Source organism: Prorops nasuta, unplaced genomic scaffold (genome assembly GCF_024137725.1).
Source record: "Prorops nasuta isolate Cenicafe-Biocafe unplaced genomic scaffold, Cenicafe_Pnas_1.2 PNAS00025, whole genome shotgun sequence".
Lineage (NCBI taxonomy): Eukaryota > Metazoa > Arthropoda > Insecta > Hymenoptera > Bethylidae > Prorops > Prorops nasuta.
The window spans coordinates 173,980-195,216 of NW_027116822.1; the positions used below are offsets into that span (position 1 = coordinate 173,980).

Genomic DNA, 21,237 nt, shown 5'->3' on the forward strand with positions numbered 1-21,237 from the left:
TTATCAACGATCCTTCAAATGTAAGTACTAAGCTTTATTAAATAATCATCAAATAAATATTTAAAGGAAGATTCAAGATCAACAACAAATCTAAAAGCTAAGTTAAAACCTTACTTTGGAGTAATTCCTGCCAAATTTCTGAAGTTTGAGCAAAATATATATACACAATCGCGTAGAATAAATGAAATTGGGTTTATAGTATTCATGATAAATGCTGAAATAGCTAGCAGAGATACAAAAAGCTCAAATGTGTATGTGTGTGTATACAGGAAAAATAAATTTAATTAAATTTAAAAAGCGCTGCACAACTAAATGTTCATTGCATAATCTATTCATTAAGCGGGTCGCAAAGACAGCCTACGCCTCACTAACACTCAGACGACGAATTTAGATTAGGTGGTGAAATTTTCTTGGTTCGAGTAAGACGGTCCAATTCTGCAGCTGCATCATTACATATTGCAGACTTATCAACTCCGTCCTGCGCTGATAGCGAGTCTTTTAAAAGTAAAATCAAGAATAAATATTAATAATAGTATATTAAACAAAGATTACTTAATAACATACCTGTTTTCACTGGACTCGCTCCAACACTTCCAGGCGAGCCAGGGGCACCGGGTGATGATCCAGTCTTTTTATATAGCAAAGAATTGAAAAAGTGAGCCAAAACACCTTCTCCGGGGGAAACCGCAGCCGATCCTTTGGGCTCCAATTTCTTATTTGGCGATGCCACCTAATTTAACCAGCATTAGTAACTCCAGATAATGTTATACCTCTCGGTAAATTAAAACATCCATTCTTGATTATACCACACAGATTAGGTGCTTTATCAGTTGACACAATGTTATCATGTAAACCTTTACTACTGTTATAATTTTAACATTGGAAGACATTCATGTTTTCTTTCATGTAAAAGATACTGTGCTTTTGTTATTGACCAGAAAGTTGAATGATTTCAGTATTTCAAGATCAACATTAAGTATACAAAACATATAATACTATATATAATTTACATAAGTTTCTTGCAAACATACAAATGATTAATAATTATCGAAACTAGTAGGATGAAATTAGATTGGATATAGCGTTATTAGGAAGAGCATTTTTTTAATTTTTACAGAAGCTCTATAGGTAATAATTTTCTAGATGTCTGTTTAATTTTAAAGCTGAAAAGCAAGCTCTAATTTTGAATGGTACAACCTGTATTATAGGTCCAGTGCTTGCCTGATTCCGCGTAGTTGGTGATCGCGTTGGATCCTTCATTCCTAATAATAGAGCTTGTTGTTTCGCAAGGAAGGCTTGCTCTTCTTCTGCCTGAATTTCATTTTCACGTGCCACACACTAAATAAAAATGAGAGCTATGTAATACTGTTATCAGTTGTTATAAAAAAATGACAAATTTAAAATTGTAATTACTTTTCGATTTGTAGGTGGCTGAACAATAACATCCCTATAATAGTCATTTGGTTTCATAGATTGTAAATTTTCATACAGGATGCTAATTTTTTTCATATTATCCCAACCAGCTGGACTAGAAAGAAATAACATATAATACACATATATATTGCAGAAAAATGTTGAGTGACTTACATTAAAACAGCATCTTTCTCTACCACCAATGCTGGTGTTCTAAATGGTAATGAGTAAATCCTATGAGTAAGGTATTTGTAAAGCAAATCACAGTTTTTGTCTTCCTTTGCTGATGTGTAAAAGAGAGCTGCTCCATATTGCAAACAGAATCGGCGAATCCATTGCTGCATAAAATCAAACTGCTCGTCCCTATTAATGGAATTTAAATTAGGAAAATATATATTTGATGCTATTCATATAAGAGTAATAAGTATTGTAGTCTCTCACTTATAATCATAATCTTTCTCGAGCATAGACATATAATCAGTTTTTGTAATTACTACTACAATATCTAGCCCTAAGTTTCTAGTAAGTACCCCTTCTGGTAAGGGCAAACTATCAGCAGCTTCGTCATCCAAATTACGGCTTGTACGTCTTAAAGGACTTCCTGGATCCAATTCATCTCCAGGTTCTGTGTAATCTTGCCACTTTTTAATATCTGTAAAGCAGTATATAACTGTAATTGTACATATAATTTGTGTTTTATTCCAAAACAATTAATTATCTTAAAAACTGAAATTTAACAAAAAAATTTTTCAAACAAAATTTGTTTAAATGAGACAGTAAAGAAGACAGTTCCATTAGTTTTATGTTAAGAGGTGTGTTTAAGGAGATATGAAGATAAACTGAAATATTCAAATTGTATCCTCCATCTATTATTCCATATCCTTGTAAATGATGTGAAAAAGTTTACTAAAACCCATTTGCTTCTTGAATAACCTTTTATATCCTTTTCATTTCATCCAGTTGTTTAAAAAATATTTCAATTTTAAAGTATACCTAGGCCAGCAACTATGCTTGCATAAACTTAGTGGTCAAACACCCATTTCAGCCAAATCCACTCCTGTAGGTAATTTCAAATGGACACATCTCATATACAACTGATTAAAATGATAAATTAAAAAGCATGTTCTGAACAGCTCTTAAGGTCAGCTATAGGAATATATGCAATACAAAATAATTAATGCAATTTAAAACATTCAGGGTGACCTTCACATTTTTTTCTTCAGTATGTCTCCCTAGGTTACAGCAAAAATGGTACCTTCTTTTGTATCTTTCTCAACCAAATAAATTTTGTTTCAAACATAATTCTAGCCTAGCACAAAATGGAAAATAGTGCTCACTTAATTGTCTACATTGCTGCCTGGTATCATTGTCTAAAGATAGTTTATCAACATGATCCCCTAAAAGGGCAGCCCAAGATTGAAGCTGGTCTAAGATAGCCCAAGGTGTAGTCATTGCTGCTACTAACATAACAAGGGTATGAGGAAATCTCTCTGCATTAAGAGCATATTTTAACAGATTCGCATGCCCTGGATCACCATCCAACACCCAGACTGATAATCTTGTTTGATCTGTTAATAAAATGTTTACTAATTAAAATGTTCAAACAACAGAAAAAGTATATTTAGGGGAAGAACATTGACCATCTCTATAATCATCTCTGACATCAATGTAAGCAAACTCTAAGCCGGAACCTTTCTTGGGATCTTCAACACCTTGCAACTTAGCAATGAGTGTAGTTTTGCCACTCTCATTATCTCCTAGAAATTAAAAATATAGTTATCAATGCTAGGTAAACACAAAATCTTGTTTACTAAGTAAATTCAAATTGAAGAATTAGGATATAATTAAAATTCTTAAATATCAGAATAAACATGTAGAGTCATGAAAATTATATGTTAAAGATAGCATCACAAGGATTGTAGAGTACAGTTATGTTATGATATCATTCCCACTTGATGATTCATTCTATAAAAGTACATGCTTATCAAGCATATGACACAAAAAACGAAAAGAAGGCTATAAAGTAATTGAATCTATTACCTAGAACAAGAACGTTCTTGTTTGACGGTAATTTGTTGTTCCCACTATTTTGTACCTCGGCCAAAATAGAGGACCTGAAATGACAAAAACTTTATAGTTATCGAATTAATTTTTTTAATTTATTAAGTAAAATATACGCGTCGTAATGTCAAGATTTTGAGGTTAGGTTTCTAATGCTACAATTAGTCCTTAACCACTTAAAACTGACATACCACAAGTTGTCTTTATTATCCGTAAGATCTTTCTTTTTTGATTGAAACCCATTGCTTTGGGACATGACATCAATTGCTGTTGCTGCCATTATCCATTTGACACAAACCAGGAGCCAGGAGCTAAGAACTAAGAAGGATATGATTGCTATTCAGTTATTGTGCTATTTGTGCAGTTGTGCTATGCCGTGATCAGTGATTTGTATATAATTATTTCAGAGTGCTGGCCACTCTGCTGGCTGATCAGTGCTGACTGCTGAGTGCTGATTTTCAGACGGGAAAACGGCAAACGGCCCCAAAATGCTGAATTTCGCAGAGAATGTACGAAGTGAAGTTAACTGAAAGGTCGACGAATCACAATAAATTTTTGAACGCATCTGAGGCTGAAAGATGGAATTACAAAACGAATACACTTAGCTAGCCCCCTTTCCCCCCTTTCAATTTCATTATCGACACTACAATGTATATCTATTTATATTATCCGTAATGGTAGCTCATACACATATAAAATATTATATGTATTATTTGTGCATGTGTCGGATATAAGTTAATCCGATTGTCAGATCGTGAATAAAAAGTATTTGATATTTTTGTTTCCATTAAGGAAGGTCCTTCTATTCCTTGCATTGCATGCATATGCAGGTGAGAACATCTTTTTCTTCATCTAGAGTTACTTCAGTTGTTTGGTTATTCTAAAATATGTTAAATTGACATTACTCGTGTCTATTTTACTTTTATTTTGCAGACATATAAATTATACCATTTCACTACACTAGATTCTCTATAAACTCGACTTTGGACGGTTTACAATAAGTTCACAAGAGAAACAGTACTGTATGCATATTTATCGTAATAGGTTGTGTATCTACTAATACGGTGATACGTGGACTCGGATTCACTTAGCATTTTGCTGTTTGAACGAAAATAATGTCTGTCACAGACAAAATACAACATTATCAACGAAGTATAGAAAAATCAAATAATGACGAAGAAAGAGTACGTAATTCATGATATAGTACATAAACATTTCTAAAAAAAAAATTATTGTTCCCCCCATCAAGTTTGTTTAAGCATTATGTTTTTCACAATTCATGATAAGCTGTCTAATGATTTATTAGTCCTTAAAGGTTTCTAACCTTTATCCTTTTAAGTTTTTTCATTTTCTCTTAGAGTTTAATTACGTAGTAGGTTCCATTTAGTCTCATATTACATTGGTTTTCTATCTGTCACAGATTTTGAGATGTATAAAAAAATTATACAGTTTACCAGTGACTGTACAACATCTTCAAGAAACAGGAGTAGGTAGAACAGTAAATGCTTTAAGGAAATATGAAGGTTCAATTGGGGATGCTTCAAAAGCTTTAGTAGCAAAATGGAAAGCAATGGTAGCAAACGAAGAGACCAGTGATGGCGAAGATGAAAATGAAATTGGTACTTCTAATGCTTCAATGGATTATGACCATGCTACACACTCAGAAGCAAAATTAGACTCATCTTTAAGTATCCATAATAATAAGTATGTGTGTTAGACTTTTAGTGATTATCTTAGCCTGATTAATAAAATTGTATACTTACTAAATTAGTTAAGATTTTTTGCTTCCTATGATTCTTCTTTTTACAGTTTTAAAAATTAAATTATATTCTTTTATATTATATTTTAATAGATTGTAAACTTAACAAATCTTAATTTTACAGAGAAAAGAATGAGAAACTAAAATATTCTGATCATCATTCCTTAAAAACTGAACCCTTGTCTGATGAGGAAAATCACAAATGTAAGCAGGAAATGCAAAAGGAAGATAATGATTCAAAACATGACAAATATAAAATTATCCCCTCTCAAAATGAAAAAAAGCGAAGCAGTAGCCATAAGGAAAACAAAAACAGTTTGAGTAGAAATAATGAAAGTAGTATAAAATATGAACAAAAGAATTTAAGATTAGAGATTCTAAGAAAGGATGGGGAAAAAGATAGAGATAGTTCAAGTAAGCGAATGGCACATAATGAGAGAGATAAGTCAAAGCGAAAATTGGAAGGCTGTAGCTCTACTGAAAAAGTTAAAAGACTAAAAAATCCTAATGAAACTGTAGATCAAAGTGAAGAAGGAAACACAGAACATTCTCAATCTATCAATCAAACTGAACAATCTGAAATCAAGATTAAACAGGAACCAGCATGCTTTCTTAAAAAAGAATCTAATATGGATATTAAAAATGTTACTAAGTATACAGATGAAGAGGGTTTTAAAGCTAAGATATCTAATAAGTCAAGTCACTCTGAAAAGAGCAAGCATTCTTCAGTATCTAAAGAAAAAGATAAAACTCACAAATCAAGTAAAAAGTCTGATTCAAAAAGAGATAAGCATTCTTCTTCCAGAGACCACAAAAATGACAAAGCTGAAAGAAGTGAAAAAAGTGATAAAAATAGTAAAAGTAGCAAAAGTATAAAGAGTGATGGAAATGAAAAAATTGATAAAGATAAGCAAAAGCAAAGTGTAAAAGGACAGAAATCGAGAGATAGTCAACAATTTAAGGAACCAAAAAAAGTAAAGTTGAAAAAAGAAATAGGAGGGGATGAAGGAATTGACTGCAACTCTGGTTAGTTTCATATTTCGTTTACAAGCACTATTTTGAATTTAAGATGTAATATATTAATTTTAAATAGGCACAAGTTTTGCTGAAGCCCTAGGGATGTGTTCGGCGGTACCAGCGAAGAAACGTGTTAGCAATTCGCAAAATTCTAGTTCATCAAGGACTGTGAAATTTGAGCAAGTAGTCCCTACTGAAACCAAATTAGAGTCGACCAGCAGTGAGAATTCTAATGTAATTGAATTGATAAAAGTTCTATGCTAGATACTTTTTTCTTTATGTGGCGAACTATTAGCGACTACAATTAAAATTTATATTATTGAAATCAATCAGAAAATATTCAAATTAATATGTAATATATAATTTTGGTAAATTTCACATAGATCTCATGATATTATTTTATTTTTCCAACAGATATTACCACTTTTAAAGCCAAATATAAATTTGGAGCCTCTTTCGGTGGATTTAGCGTCAACACTACCTGAAATAAGTCCTAATTATAAACCGTTGCCTTATATCAACCCTGTTCAACGGAAATGTGAAGAGAAAGTACTGACTGATGCGATTTACGTAAAAAATCAAAGGTATATCAAACTTTGAAAATTTTCTTTACGCGTAAATGAATTTTAGTTATTAAAAAAAATGTTTAAACAATATGAATCTATTTTTAGAACAAAGGTATATTCCGGTAATAAAACTGGCTATACGAGCGTACCGAGCCTTTATGAGACCTGTATGCGTGTACTTATTGCAAATATCGATGGTAAGTTATAAATAAAAATTTTTAATCGTAATATTTAATGTTTGTTTTTGTGTTATCAGCGCTTGAATTTACTGGTGGTGTTCCTTATGATATATTAAAACCCGTATTGGAGCATGCAACCCCAGATCAATTGTTTATGTTGGAGCATTACAACCCATACTTAATTGAAGACACAGACGTTTTATGGCAATTACACGCTAAACGCGAATTTCGAAACATGGAGCGGCAAGAAATGGAAAGTTGGCGTGAAATGTATATGGTATGTTAATATTTGAATTTTAAAAGTATTTTAATGAAATAAGAATTATAAATCTACATACTAATATTGTAGCGATGCTTGGACGAGAGAGAAGCCAAGTTAAAAGCATTGACAAACAACATAAAGCAGTCGATAGATAAATCTCTTCCTGTAAGATCAACAAAATTAGCATACGTAGACAACTTAGCCAAACCACCGAGAAGTGTTCTGAAAAAACAAGCGAAGTTTGGTACAGCACGTGCTTTACCTGTTTCTACGTCAAATGTTAAGCATAAACTAATAACTGGTAATGGCTCGATTACCCCTATGCCTCCAAGTGCAGTTCGCGTTAAATCCGTTTGTAAGCTATTACTGGCTTTTATAAATAGCATTAAAATCTTCGACTAATCGATGGTGAATTGAATAAACATTCTTTATTTCAGCGTCTACCGGCGGCGTAACTAAGAAGACCAAAGCTCCACTTATGGCGAAGGCTTTGCAGCTAATCAAGAGAAGATATAAACGATAAATTTAATATTTGACATAAGCAGTTAAATTGTATATTATATAGATAAATATTTTTAATGTTTTGACCACGCTACTTACTTTCTTTTTTGTCAGATTCTTCGTGAATTATCAGAATCACGTGGTTTGATATAATGCGTCTTCTCAATGTGTATTAAAAATATTGTAATCTAGATTTAGAGATTTTAGAGAAATTTTGTTAGAATGCATATGAATTTCCATTATGTATGCAAAGTGTATCAAAAACGCATGTCAAAACTTTAAGAGATTGCAGGAAGGTTAATTTTGAGGAACTTTGGTTAATAAATCATGGGTCATTGGGCTATTAAAATATTATAATTAAAATGTGATAATACTGTGTTTACGAAGAAACGAAGCTCTAATTGACAATGTACATGTGAAAAAATGTAATAGTTATCAGTTGGAAAGACGCAGGCGCCTATGCGTGTGTGTATGTTGCTGCTTAGGACTCCAACACACCAAATATCACAGAATTTTTTAATTTTTGTAAAAAATTTATGGTGTCTCAATGACCTATCTTTCATTAATAAGTTATCTCAAAGTACATCCTTTCTCTGCGCGTAGCCCTTTAAATTTTCGACATACGTCACTTATACATCTAGTTTATTTAAAAAGAAAATAATTTGAAGCACGTTAGTAAAATTAATGCATAGTTTTGACATAAATAGTAAGAAACAAACTAGAGTTATTTAATTTCATTATGAAAATGAATGTTTTAGACATTAAGACAAAATATTTATGCGGTTAGGATAAAATTGTAATTAATCATAATAATAATAAAATAAAAAGGATAAAATGTGTAATTGGGTAAAAAGGAAGTTAAGAGAAATCAATAATTAGATAAAAATTAAACGAACAAAAGAATTATAAAATTATTTTAATACTGATTTGAACCATCCAGAAACTAAAATAAGCGCACGTTCAATATGATGTTAAGATAAAAATACAAATAAATAAAACCATTGAACAAGCATAATTATAAATTAATTCTGTTCATACAATAATTAAAAAAGAATGTTGTCTTAAGGCTTGCTTTAACATTTCTCATGCTTTTATACTTTTTTATATGATAAATTATAACTTAAAGTAAATACTCGCGGTTATATTTGATAATGTAATTAAACAATACTTCAAGTATTATTGTTTATGCTTTATGAGTTTAGTATATGATTAAAACATTAAACCATTAAGATAACTGAAAGCAATAATTAATAGTTGAGAAACTATATTCTATAAAGAACTGTGTAAAAACGTAAATATAACATAGAAATGACAAATTTTGTTAAAAAGATTTGCTTCTAATGATATTATAAAATAAACTTTAAAGCATGCATATGTATTCTCACCTAATAATATAAATGAAAGGAGACGAAAAAATGATCAGTTACAATTTCTCTTACTTTCACACACACGTGTATTAATTCAAAAGTTTTCACTGTTTTATATATATATATATATATATATATATATTTAGAGTAAATAATGAAGTACATTTTTATTTTTGGGGAATTTTAGAAGATATTAATTTTTTTTATACAGTTTAAATAATTTATTTTCATAAAAGTTTTATAGAAAATTAGAACGAATTATTTGTTAAAAACACATTTATAAAGACAGAAATGATTTAACTTGTATTAATAAAATTAATATCTAATACAATTCCCTAGAAATAAAAATTAAATTCCTTATTTAATCTAAATATATAATAAATGATTGAAAACTTATGGATTAATATTACGCAAAAGAGTAGAAAATGAATCTTTGATCATTTTTCCCGTCAACCTTCAAATATTATCTAAGTTTAACGAAGAAGAAATGAAAAGAAATCTGATAGTGCAAGTTATATAGATTGATAATTATACTGTTCTACATTTTAAAAGATAACATGCTACGAACGCTCGATGGCTTTTATTAACATTAATTTAGCATTGTTTCTATATTATTTTCCTCTACTGTATAGGCGCATGTGTATTTTGTAAAATTATTATTTTAAATTACATCATTTTATTTGTTAAACTATCCGTACATTTTTCCCCAGTCTTCCATTTATCATATCCACAATATAAAATTTCTGCTAAATTAAATTTAGCAGCACTTCATTATCTTTGATAGCTTTAACAAATTTCAACTGAATTATTTTCATGTGAATGTTAAAACCAGATTACTTTCATATTTCAGCCATTTTTTAAAAATTTGAGTATATTTTTTAAAAATAATTTCATTGTATTGGTAATTTTTAATAAAGATAAAATTATAAGGGATATTCTATCGCAGGTATTTTAACTTTATCCAACAAATACATTCTTATGTAATAAAAAATGAACATAAACAAAGATAATGAAAAAACGCATGATTAATAATTTTAACTGCTCGATGATTTTTTTACATAAATGTACTGGGAAGTAAAATTGTGCATGCAACACAATAGGAAATTATTATTATACAGTGTAATGGAAAAAAGAACACAAAAGAAATTCGTTGGGTGGTATGCTAGTAAAGGGCTAATTTCCTATAGCTTGTGTTAAATTATAAGAAGCAAATATCATGCAGTTGATATAATAATAAATGATAGAATTATAAGCAATGTGGACTCTGATGATTCGATTGGGGAATGTGTACTAAATAATATACGTATTTACGCATGTATGGTCCGTATACGCAGTTTCAATAAATAAACTGAATTAACAGATAAATTACATATATCTATTGTCAAAGTTTTGACATTAAATTATTATATGTATTATACATAAAGTTTAATTAAAGATCGCTGTCGATTACAATACTGCACTATATAAAAATATTATACACAACTTCGCACCAATTTACCAATGTCATCCTAGCAAGGAGGGACATTTCTCGTTTTCGATTTTTACATTAATGCTGACTAAACCTCTTTGTTTTTTATTTATAAATTCTTCAACATCACAAGGGCAGCATTTCCCTTCGTGCCACCAATAACCAGAGACTCATCGATAATTATAATTTTTCGCGCAACTAAATATTTAACTTAAACAATTAAGTAAATCTGTCAGTGGAGTACAAATGTTCTTGCATAGATAGTATATTAATATGTTCAGTAATTATAGTGAGGTGCAAAAATTAACGTTGGTTATAGTCTAGGGCCACACACATGCATTTTTATAATTCCTGCAGAAAGTTTTCTGTTTAGCATGCACGGAAAATTTGTTGCAGGATCTGTAAAAGCACATATATATGTATCTAGACTTATACAAAATGACTAACGAAGAACAAATCATGAAGGTATGACTTCTGTATATAAGAATGAACATTTTCTCGTTAAATATAAAACATCTTGAAAAACTAATCTTAATGATTGCTTTGAAATAAATACGTCAAGCCTGACGAAAATATATTTTCTACACTGGTATTTAGTTGATTCCATAGTATTCATTCAACATAATTTTAAATAATAATTAGGCTATCATATTCCCTAATAGCACAAAAATCCTAAAAACATCCTAAGAACGTTCTAAGGATAATCAGACGGTCTGTCGATATACTTAGTATGTCCCTTGGAATACAATACTTTTCGCCTGATTAAAGACTGAACAAAAATCTAGCTAGTCTTTGGACAATAATCATAATCATAATAATTCGCTGAGGCTTTTTGCTCAATTGTAGAAAGCTTTCAAAAAAGAATGAGATTAGAACGACGTACCCTCCTAAACATATAAATATCTAGTAATCAAGATATACAAATATATTAGGCAGCAATGGAGTATATCTAAAGTTTATGCTAGCAATAAACTATTATAAACGCAAAGATACATTTCGCGAAAAGCCTTTTATGATACAGCTCGATGTGCAGTAAGATTCGAGTGTGGTACAAAACAAATATAGTATATATGTATACCTATGCTCAAGTTTATATATGTTTGTCTGTGCTACTTCGTACATAAAAGATTTATTATATAAATATTTTAATTAAATCAAAATGATTATTCACCGAATGTTTTGATCGTAACTTGAACAGTGAATCTTAAGTAAACCAGTTAACAAAGAGTATTTGCGTATCTTGTTATTGCACAATTTTCTAAACGAACTCAATCAATTTTCAAGAAATTGAAAATACCTCAAACTGTCAAGCATGACTCTTTTGCTCTGTGTAGGTAACTACATCTTTAGTTAAGAAAAATTGATCGTACGCGTATTTAAATAATATTTGTTTATAACTCCGCAATATCGCTAAATGAAACTGTCGAATGAATTGTATAAACATAAAGCTTAAACTATTTCTTTACATACAATGAAAGAATAATCATTTTCCACGCATATACTGGATTTCAACGATACTACTTAAGAAACAAACAATGAATATAATCTTTGGATTTTTTATTCCCATTCTAATTGTGAATGGAATTTTATTTCTTAAGGAAAACCGTCGAGCTCCAGCGTATATTTTGTATATTCTTAGAGTAACAAATTCACCGCAATGCCTGTACAGATTATTTGCAAAATGCGGGAACGTGGAGAACATTAAAGCGACGCTCTTAAGCTTATTAAAGTATCACTACCATCATTAGCATCTATCATTAGCGATATATTTTTTCAAAATCAATATTATGAGTTCTACTAGAAAAATAAATACAGTAAAAGCTGCCTCCACCCAGAAGCCTGAAAGATTTAAACTACTTGCTTTTTATCTTTATCGTTCTTTAAAAAGTTACATTTTAGGTTTTTCACAAGGCTCTCTCTCTCTCTCTCTTTCTCTCTCTCTCTCTCTCTCTCTCATTTTCTTGTTTTCTCTATCTCTCCTTTTCCTCTCATTGGCTCAGTTTGATTTTTCGTTAAACAATGCTACCGATCTTTCAAGCACCCTATATAAGAAATGCACGTCATTAAGTCACACAGTGATTAGGGCGTAAAACGTATTTTAATCGTGGGTGCCAAATGTTTTATTGTCAGGATACATCTTCTTTTGTCAAGATAAAAGATCCCTATATTATCTTTTCAAATCAAACGTTTTCTAATCCGATACGACATTATATGCAAGATGATGGCTACAAAAGTGTTGTCTGTCTCTCTACTCTCATCGCCCTTTCTATATCTCACTTTTTTCGTTAAGCATACAAATCCATCCTCTATATTTACAATTTTTAAATATTGTATCGTACATTCACAAAGATAAATTCATTTATCCCGCTAAGCATGGAAACTTCATAAACGTCACTGCATCGTTACAGTGAAGTTTGTTAAGATTGCCTTTTTTATTCTGTAACGTTAGACAAATAGTTCTGTCTTACTACTTATTTGCCTCAAATAAGAAATGTTCAAATTATAACATTATAAATGTAACTATTCTGCAAAGTTACGCTTGCAATCACAAAATAAAACATTTTACTTAGTGACCAGTCTAAAGACTTTAATTTGAAATACTGTAATTAATAATATATTAATTATGTCGCGCGTGTATGTTCACTCTAAAAAATTCCATTTCCCTGATGGGCGTCTAAATGATAACGATCAACCATGATCTACTTTTTCCAATTCATTCTACCATCTACAGTTTAATAAATTTAGTGTCAAAGAGTTTGAAAATTCTGGCAGTTCTCAGCTAAATAAAAAACAGAAATGATATTTGATGCCGGCAGACAAAAAGCTAAAAACTCAAAGTTATAAAACAAAAAATACAAAAATTCTTATTTTAAAAAAATGTGATCTTTATATAGATCTAGTAGAATACGTAAATATAAATTGATTTTACCGAAATAAAATTACTCAAGTGTTGTAAAGACGTTAAAATGCCAAATTGCATATTCGTTGCTTTTAGCGATTATCTGAAACGTTTGAAATATAATGCTATAGTACGTAACTTGTATCTAACATTGTAGAAACGTTTTAGTGAAATATTAGAGTTTTAATTATAAATTAATATTGTATCCTTGTGCTATTAGACGTAACGTGCTTAGCGGGATATATGTATATAATTTGACATTAATGGCTGAATGCTCACATGAATTAATTGATAGGCAATTTAAACTTGGAAGAAATATAATATATATACAAATATCATTAAATTCTTATAAAAAAATATGTAAAAGATCCACGTTCTGTCTAGATGACAGAAATTTCAGAGCTTCAATAAAATCCAAGAAAATTATGTACACGATTGCCTCTAAATTAGTTAATATAATATAAATAAAAAAGTTATTGTATATACTATATATAATACATAGTACAGCACTGATTTTACATGATACACATCAATTCTGTTACTCCTTCTCGTCTATAAATCAAGATAAATAATATTATCATGAATCTCTCACGGATATCTACCATTTTCACTGGCACCACTCCAATATCACTGTAATCATTGGAATTGATCGTCCATCGATTCACCGATTACATTTGCATACATAAAAATGTTCAGATATTAACATTATTATATGCAAACAATAGTATGGTCCCGCGAGGTTTTACCTTTATCTCAATTTCCGCATTTTTATACTCACGAATTAATGACGGGAAACATTATTATTTGTAATCTTCAAGGATAATGAGCTACTTTTATAGTACGACGAGCATATACACTTTAATTATTTTGAAAAATGAAAATGGAAGCCACTCTCTACCTGTTACCAAAATAAATTAAATATTCGCATTTTCTAAACTGTGACGCTATTTTATAATCATTATATCAATAGTATTAATATTAATATTATTTTATAATTACCATTACTATGATTTTACTATTTTTATCATTATTAGAGCATACTATTAGAATGCATCTAGCGAAGAGACACTAGTAAAATTGACATTTAGCTCGTCCTTTATAATTTACATCGCTAATGATAGGAACCTTTTACGGCTAGCAAAAAATTACGGATGAGGCTCGCTCGATCGCAGGATTCGATTTCTTTCAGATGAAATAGTTTCGGGAGTGTTATCGCGTGAAATAGATCGTTATGGTTCACCACTTAAGATAAGCATACACAAATAAATATGCAGAGCGCCAGATATCATTTTGTGATACCCGAAGCAGCTGAATTTCTGGATTGTGAAACTTATACTACCAGTGAAGAGCTGGGACTTCTCATGTGGCCGACATGACGGTGCCTGGTGAAATTTGTAAAACCGAAGAAGGAGTGGTCGTCGAGCTAATAACGTTTGCTGAGTCCACTGCTTGCTTAGGATTGGCTAAGGAGGAATCGTCTTTGCACAGTTTCTTTGAGTCTTTGCGATCACTGGAACTAGAGGACTTCCTCTTGTGATTGGAGCTGGAGCAGTGTCCATGACTGCTCGCTGAATCTGCGTCGTCCTTGCCTCGATTGCTGCTGTTGCTGCTGCTGCTACTACTACTGGAGGAAGGGCACTTCCTGTGACTGATGTGCCTAAACTCCTTCGCCCTCTCTTTATCCTTATAATTTTTGTCATCCTTATCAGTGCGATCAGATTTATTCTCCTGATGAGAATCTTTATCCAATCGATCAGATTTTTCTTCCAACCTCCTACCACCACCACACATTTCTGCTTCTTTACCATCCTTCTTCTCGCTACCAGCACTCTTAACATTACTCCTCGATTTTTCTTGATCAGATTTCTCTTTTTCCTCTTTCCTCTCCCTTCGTTCCTCCTTTCCATCCGACGTACCACCGGATTTCCCACCATCAACTCGGGAATCAGCAGATTTCGAGGAATACCTTCGTCCTGAACCAGAACTACTCCTCTTAGAATCCTTACAGTCGCTACTCCGTCTGTTATACTTATCCTCTGAGCTACGGTATCGATGCTTCGAGTGTATCTTTTCCCGATCTTTTTCCCTCTTTTGCCTACGACTCTCATCGTATCTGTACTTTCTTTTGGAGTCTGATTTTGGCGACTTTTCGTCACTGTTCAAAGGTTGCCTCTCTCCTTCGTTAGCCAGAGAACTCGAAGAGACGGAGGACAAAGTGGAAGAATTCACTGATTTCTCCAAACATTGCCTATTTTGATCCAACATAGTTGCACCAGCCTTGATCTCGTCCTCAGCCATTTCTATCAAAGCTTTAACAGCATTTTCAGTCACTATCTCCATCTTGCATGTAAAAGCTACGATTGTCTCTGTTTCCAAGATCTGTCGATATTTCTCTTGTCTCACTGGATCATTTTTATATTGCTCTTCAGCTATCTCTTGACTCTCCTTCTTTATGGTCTCGAGGATCTTCTTGGAAGCTTCCGTCACCCCAGCACGCAGAGATTGGCATACCTCCTCAACGTCAGTCTTAGATTTGTAAATAGCAGCCTCCAAGGCTTTGTCCACTACTTCTGTCGCGTAATTCCTAGCTATTGACTGTTGCTGAATGATAACTTTCTTCCTCAGGGCTAGTGAATCGCTGCTATCATCCAACTCGTTTATCCCATCCATATTAACAATCTGAGAAAATTTTTCTCCCATCACAGTATCTTTATGCTCCACGACATTCGTGGTAGCATGAACGTTATCCAATTTAGGAACGTCCTCGAAAAGATTCTGCGAGCAAGAGATAATATCTTTCCCTCCATCTGAGCTGCTCTTCGTTTTACTTTGGCTCTGTTGGTGTTCGGATTTATGCTCAGAAAAGTTTTCTTTCTTCTTATCGTCAAAGTGCGAGCCGTTCTCTCTCATCCGGTGCTTTTCCTCTCTTCTATGCCTATCACTGTGCTGTTGTTTCTTCCCACTGTCCTTTTTCTCACGTTTCTCAGACCCAGAAGATTCAGACTTGATGAATTTATCGCTACAATCGCCAGATTCCTTCTTCTTCCCATGGCTAGATCGAACCCTTTCCTCCTTCCTTTTGCCATGTTGATCAGACTTCTTCAAATTACCTTGATATTCCGCAGCACGCTCTTTAGCCTTTCTATCCTGATCAGTGGAGAACTTGTGCTCGACGTGCTGCCTATTCGTGTTCTCCTTCATCTCCCCTTCGTCAGCTTCGTCGCCCACCTTCTTTCCCTCCTTAATTCTATGCGTACCTTCGCTCAGAGTCCTCGTGTGCTTTATGCTAGGACTGCACTGAGACTCTGGATAGTACTGCTTCAACCTAACGTGCCAAGCTATGCTGGAAACAGCCGACACGGTTCTAAACTGATGAATAATATTGCGAGGGAGAAAATAAATATCGTTGTCGTACAAGTTGATCCTGGCGTATCGCACCCCTTGTCTTCTCAGTTGATTCAGTTTTGCGTCCTCTATCCATTGAACGCATTGTGATATCGGTGGCTCGTGCAGGTCCAACTGTAGCTTTTCCACCAATTCCGGAAAATCTCCAGCGTAAAAAGCGACCACGTCTTTCGTGATGCGATTGAACTCAGAGATTTGACCGCCTTGAACGGCCTTGAGAACTCCCACAGCTGCAGTGGTCATTCGATCAAGCCCATGACCAACATGATCCGCATGGGCTTTAGTACGATCCTCGAACATGTATTCACGTGCTTCGCTCAAACGAGGTAAATATTGAAGATTCCGCAGCTCGTTTATTCCCGTTCGTCGACGCTTACTGGGACTTTTATTTATGTCTGCTGTAGGCACCAGCTGCTCTCCTGGGCGAATCCATAATATTGGACCATCGTTCGATTCTTGAGGTGTCTCCATTTTCACCACCGAAAGAGGACCCCAGGGCATGGTCTAGATTTGACAATAAATATAGATAATTCTTATAGTATTATTTTCATCATTTTCGTTTTATTTTGAAAGAATTCTTACCAATTTTAAGAAGGGATTTTCTTCCAGTTTTTGTAGAAGATCGGGAAAATACCCTCCTACTTCCTCGTGAACTGTTCCAACCAGACTAATCTGATGCAAAGGGCCGTATCTTATCGTTCCATTACTGTAAGCTTTGCAAGCTTGCTCTTTATATTGTAACATTGTGGTCGTTTCAATGTCACTGTTTCGACCCAATACTCCATTTTTCACAGCTAAGCCTGGATAATTCATTGCCATGTAATCTAATAAATCGGGAAGGTAATTAGCTGCATTGTGAACGATTCCCATTACATGGTGAGCATTCCCATTTTCGTCTTCTCCAAATACCACCTGTAATATAAGAATTTTCATTAATACTATTCAACAGAGATTTCACAAAAGTATTGTACTATGATTTTTTGTATTAAAGACAATAACCTTGAAATATTCTTGAGCCAGCTCCTCCACTTGGACAGTAGAAAGCGTGTCAATTTCATCTTGATACATGTGAACAACAGTAGCACCACCATTGGGATAAGTTTCAATGTGAATAAACTTTTTATATTTCAGATCTTCTAGAAACTCATTTTTCGACGGTATTTTCTGAAGTACTTTGGAGTTTTTTGTCTGAAGATTTATTCTCAAATTATCATTCAAAGATTTGGTAAGCGAGCATGAGCTCGACCTGCTGGATATGCTGTGTCTATCGCGACGACACTGTACACCGATGCTAGCACGTTTTATTTTACTTCTTCGATAGCAGCGTGAACAATGTCTACGCTCGCTATGTTTTTCCTTTGAAGAACTCTGACTTTTTTCATTATGGACAGAGGCATCTGTTACTTTGCACAAAGATGCATCAACATTGGCAGAATTAGAAATTGTGGATGATGTACTTTTGATTACAGTTGTACTAGTTGATTCAATTGGCTTAATCTCATTCAAACCAACAGACTCATTTTTAACATCTGGAGCAACTTTTTCTTCTGGTGCCACTATAACAGACTCAGTACTTATTTCCATTGGTTCCTCTTTAATTTCTTTCTTCAATACATTATCTATAGGCTTCGTTGCATCAAAACTAAAGCTTTTTTCTATGGAACTCTTACTATCTTGTTTAAAACTTTCCATATTTTCAGGTGCTGAATAAGCTTTATTTGCATCAATTATTGTATTACCCTGATAAGATAACGGATCTGCAGCATGTGTCTTATTTTCAGCATAATTGATAATATTTGACAATAATGGATTTGTAATAACTGATACTGGACGACATGTTTCTAAACTGCCATGATTTGCTTTTTCAGTTGGTGGAAAATCGGGACTATGAGGACTTCCAATTGCTTCATCTTTGAACTCCAAGCTTTCTCCATGTTGAAGGGTATTACCAGGTACATTAGTAAAAGAATTGAGAGCGGTAGGATGCATTATGATACAAGTAGATACTGTCTCTTTATTACTTGAAAAGTTCGATTGCTGTAAAATTTAAAAAATTATTAATGCTCAAAAGTCATTAAAAAGTTTTACAAACAATTCTAAATTAATGATATAATTAATAATATGATAGTATACTTACATAACCAATATTTTGATCAATTCTAGCAGTCTTTTGGAATTCATCATTGAAAACTTTCCTGTCTCCTGCGATACATACAAATTTATCATTATATATCAAGTAAGTTATATACATCAAAATAATTCATACAAATATTAAAAAAAACTATAAGAATAGTTAAGTTTAATTAAAGACTTTACTATTGTTAGGTTAAAAGATAAGAAGAATAGTAATATGGCAAGGTAAAAAGAGCATTGTATATGTGTAAAAGATACTTACCATTTTCTCTCTCGGCCATGCTAGAAGAATCATCAATAGTTTTTTGCACCAAAGATATGTTAAATTGTCCATTAGACAATGGTGATGTTGGCTGAGAAATAATATCAATGTTCTCCTTGGGAATTTGGAGTTTCTCCACATTACCGGACAAAATCACGGTGTTGTTTTGCAAATTACGTTCTGCCAAGTCCATATATCCCGAAGAAGAGGGAAAAGTCTCGTCTACCACAGTTCTATATATTTCAGTTTCATATCCCTTGCCAATCTCGCTAGTTGCTATTGTATTGTTATCCAGTGTCGATTCTCCCGGATGATTTAGAGCCTCGGAATTGGAATTATTTACATCGTAGTACTTGGTTGACACAATATAGTTTTCGGATGCCATCTTGATCCCAGAAGCAACATCCTCAATACGGAGAAAAGCGGTAAGTTCCAGCCGTAATATTTAATTTCCTCGCTGTTACTTGGAGTTTGTTATGTATCCGTTATACTCTTACACAGATAAAATCTTTGATCAGACGCGTAATGGCCAAAAGACATTTTTTTCATGACAATCTTGATATAGCTGTCTACACGATAGGATTGGACTGGATTCGGATTGGACATCTGTAATAGATTATGTTTTATATAGAGAGGTGACTGCAAAAATGTCTTTTGACCAGCGCCGTTTTAGGTCAATTTACCAACAGTTGAGAGGTGGTGCTTTGGAATTGGAAGCTAAACCATAGAACGCGTAGAACATTGTTGTATTTCCCTCACGAGTCACGGGCGTCACGGGCCATGGTTTCACACGTCACACACACATGTTTTTTAAAAGAACAAAAGGAATGTTTATGTAGTATACTATACATATATAGAATGTAAACAGAATACAGATGGGAAACAATCAAATTATAGAAGTGTATAATATTTTTGAACTACTTCCGATGGAAAAGTTTGTATAATTTCCCTTTTTTAAGAACTTGTTCAATAATTGATTTAAGATGGGTCGGAGAAAGAGTAAACGTAAGCCGCCTAGTAAAAAGAAAGCGATACAACCGTTAGACGTACAATTTAATTGTCCATTCTGTAACCATGAAAAATCATGTGAGGTTAAAATGTATGTAAACAAAAATTTTATACTTCTTAAATTTAAATCATGTAATAATTTATTGTATTTTGTCATCTTTTACAGGGATAAATCAAGGAATACAGCAAGAATAACATGCAGGGTTTGCTTAGAAGACTTTCAAACAACGATAAATTTACTCTCTGAGCCCTTGGATGTGTATAACGATTGGATTGATGCTTGTGAGAATGCAAATTGAAGAACTACTTAAATTAGTGGCTATAAATTGACATACTTGACTATAACTGGATAATTTGTGTATATTTTATAAGAATTTATCAGACTAAGTACAATGCTTGTAGTATTTACCTTGTATGATATATTTTGTTCAAATTTATCTTAATTAAGTGTGTACGCTACAGAGTTTTGTTAAATTCAGAATTTACTTATAGGACTCAAATTTCTTGTTTGATTCTGCTATAAGAAAAGGAAATATCTTTAGGGGGTATATTACTGTCAAGGTATACCAATAACAAGTAGATTTTAATAAATATAAGTTGACTTAATAAAGTTTGAGACAATTTCCTTATTTTATTCAGAAGCTACAATACATTAATTTCCGAGCATGTAATGAATAATAAAATCATAGGTCAATATCTATCAATTATATGCCTTGTGCATTAATATGATCCTTTTTAAATATCCCTTAATTAATGACGGAAAAGTTTGGCGGAAAATTCAATTTGGACTATAGAAAACGGGAGATTTCGCAGAAATTTAGTATTCACGTTCGTTTATTAAATCGGGACAAATTTTGGGAAAGCGTTTGAAAGTGAATGTATCGTAATTATTGGAAGTGCTGAGGATTATCGATGGGGACACTCGAGAAGCAAGCGT

At 32.6% G+C, this 21,237-nt stretch overlaps 4 protein-coding genes across 6 annotated transcripts; 2 read left to right on the plus strand and 2 right to left on the minus strand.

The window, feature by feature from the left end:
• Window positions 1-8: 8 nt before the first annotated feature.
• On the minus strand, window positions 9-3,910 carry Dlic (dynein light intermediate chain). Of its 2 annotated transcripts, none has more exons than XM_066741588.1 (10): window positions 3,666-3,910; window positions 3,454-3,527; window positions 3,054-3,170; window positions 2,751-2,981; window positions 1,855-2,065; window positions 1,588-1,776; window positions 1,414-1,528; window positions 1,222-1,338; window positions 565-730; window positions 9-495 (listed from the first exon to the last, which is right to left on the minus strand). In XM_066741588.1, exons 1-10 carry the CDS (start codon window positions 3,752-3,754, stop codon window positions 368-370), a joined length of 1,437 nt encoding a protein of 478 aa, XP_066597685.1. In that variant the 5' UTR covers window positions 3,755-3,910; the 3' UTR covers window positions 9-367. The 2 variants fall into 2 exon arrangements, with proteins under 2 accessions (XP_066597685.1, XP_066597684.1); XM_066741587.1 differs by having other exon boundaries at window positions 1,198-1,338.
• A 233-nt stretch (window positions 3,911-4,143) lies between these two features.
• EloA (elongin A) lies at window positions 4,144-7,941 on the plus strand. The gene is made up of 10 exons (XM_066741586.1): window positions 4,144-4,304; window positions 4,408-4,658; window positions 4,895-5,178; window positions 5,358-6,259; window positions 6,327-6,484; window positions 6,665-6,834; window positions 6,922-7,013; window positions 7,073-7,272; window positions 7,345-7,612; window positions 7,695-7,941. Exons 2-10 carry the CDS (start codon window positions 4,590-4,592, stop codon window positions 7,778-7,780), a joined length of 2,229 nt encoding a protein of 742 aa, XP_066597683.1. The 5' UTR covers window positions 4,144-4,304; window positions 4,408-4,589; the 3' UTR covers window positions 7,781-7,941.
• A 148-nt stretch (window positions 7,942-8,089) lies between these two features.
• On the minus strand, window positions 8,090-19,716 carry LOC136782271 (uncharacterized). Its single transcript, XM_066741585.1, has 5 exons — window positions 19,293-19,716; window positions 19,035-19,099; window positions 17,897-18,934; window positions 17,480-17,809; window positions 8,090-17,401 (listed from the first exon to the last, which is right to left on the minus strand). The coding sequence occupies exons 1-5, from the start codon at window positions 19,675-19,677 to the stop codon at window positions 14,852-14,854; spliced, it is 4,368 nt and encodes a 1,455-aa protein (XP_066597682.1). The 5' UTR covers window positions 19,678-19,716; the 3' UTR covers window positions 8,090-14,851.
• Window positions 19,587-21,004, plus strand: LOC136782275 (transcription elongation factor 1 homolog). Of its 2 annotated transcripts, XM_066741592.1 has the most exons (3): window positions 19,587-19,717; window positions 20,276-20,391; window positions 20,467-21,004. In XM_066741592.1, the coding sequence occupies exons 2-3, from the start codon at window positions 20,276-20,278 to the stop codon at window positions 20,597-20,599; spliced, it is 249 nt and encodes an 82-aa protein (XP_066597689.1). In that variant the 5' UTR covers window positions 19,587-19,717; the 3' UTR covers window positions 20,600-21,004. The 2 variants fall into 2 exon arrangements, with proteins under 2 accessions (XP_066597689.1, XP_066597688.1); XM_066741591.1 differs by lacking the exon at window positions 19,587-19,717 and having other exon boundaries at window positions 19,971-20,391.
• Window positions 21,005-21,237: the final 233 nt, after the last annotated feature.

Excerpts from the sequence above, each read along its gene's own strand:
- Dlic (XM_066741587.1), bottom strand. The coding sequence starts at position 3,754 with ATGGCAGCAACAGCAATTGATGTCATGTCCCAAAGCAATGGGTTTCAA. Across the intron at positions 2,066-2,750 it reads GCAGCAATGTAGACAATTAA|ATATTAAAAAGTGGCAAGAT; the intron begins GTGAGCACTATT and ends ACTGCTTTACAG. Across the intron at positions 496-564 it reads AGCGAGTCCAGTGAAAACAG|ACTCGCTATCAGCGCAGGAC; the intron begins GTATGTTATTAA and ends TACTTTTAAAAG.
- EloA (XM_066741586.1), top strand. The coding sequence starts at position 4,590 with ATGTCTGTCACAGACAAAATACAACATTATCAACGAAGTATAGAAAAA. Across the intron at positions 6,260-6,326 it reads AGGAATTGACTGCAACTCTG|GCACAAGTTTTGCTGAAGCC; the intron begins GTTAGTTTCATA and ends AATTTTAAATAG. Across the intron at positions 7,613-7,694 it reads AGTTCGCGTTAAATCCGTTT|CGTCTACCGGCGGCGTAACT; the intron begins GTAAGCTATTAC and ends TCTTTATTTCAG.
- LOC136782271 (XM_066741585.1), bottom strand. The coding sequence starts at position 19,677 with ATGGCATCCGAAAACTATATTGTGTCAACCAAGTACTACGATGTAAAT. Across the intron at positions 17,810-17,896 it reads TGGCTCAAGAATATTTCAAG|GTGGTATTTGGAGAAGACGA; the intron begins GTTATTGTCTTT and ends CTTATATTACAG. Across the intron at positions 17,402-17,479 it reads AAAATCCCTTCTTAAAATTG|ACCATGCCCTGGGGTCCTCT; the intron begins GTAAGAATTCTT and ends TGTCAAATCTAG.
- LOC136782275 (XM_066741592.1), top strand. The coding sequence starts at position 20,276 with ATGGGTCGGAGAAAGAGTAAACGTAAGCCGCCTAGTAAAAAGAAAGCG. Across the intron at positions 20,392-20,466 it reads AAATCATGTGAGGTTAAAAT|GGATAAATCAAGGAATACAG; the intron begins GTATGTAAACAA and ends CATCTTTTACAG.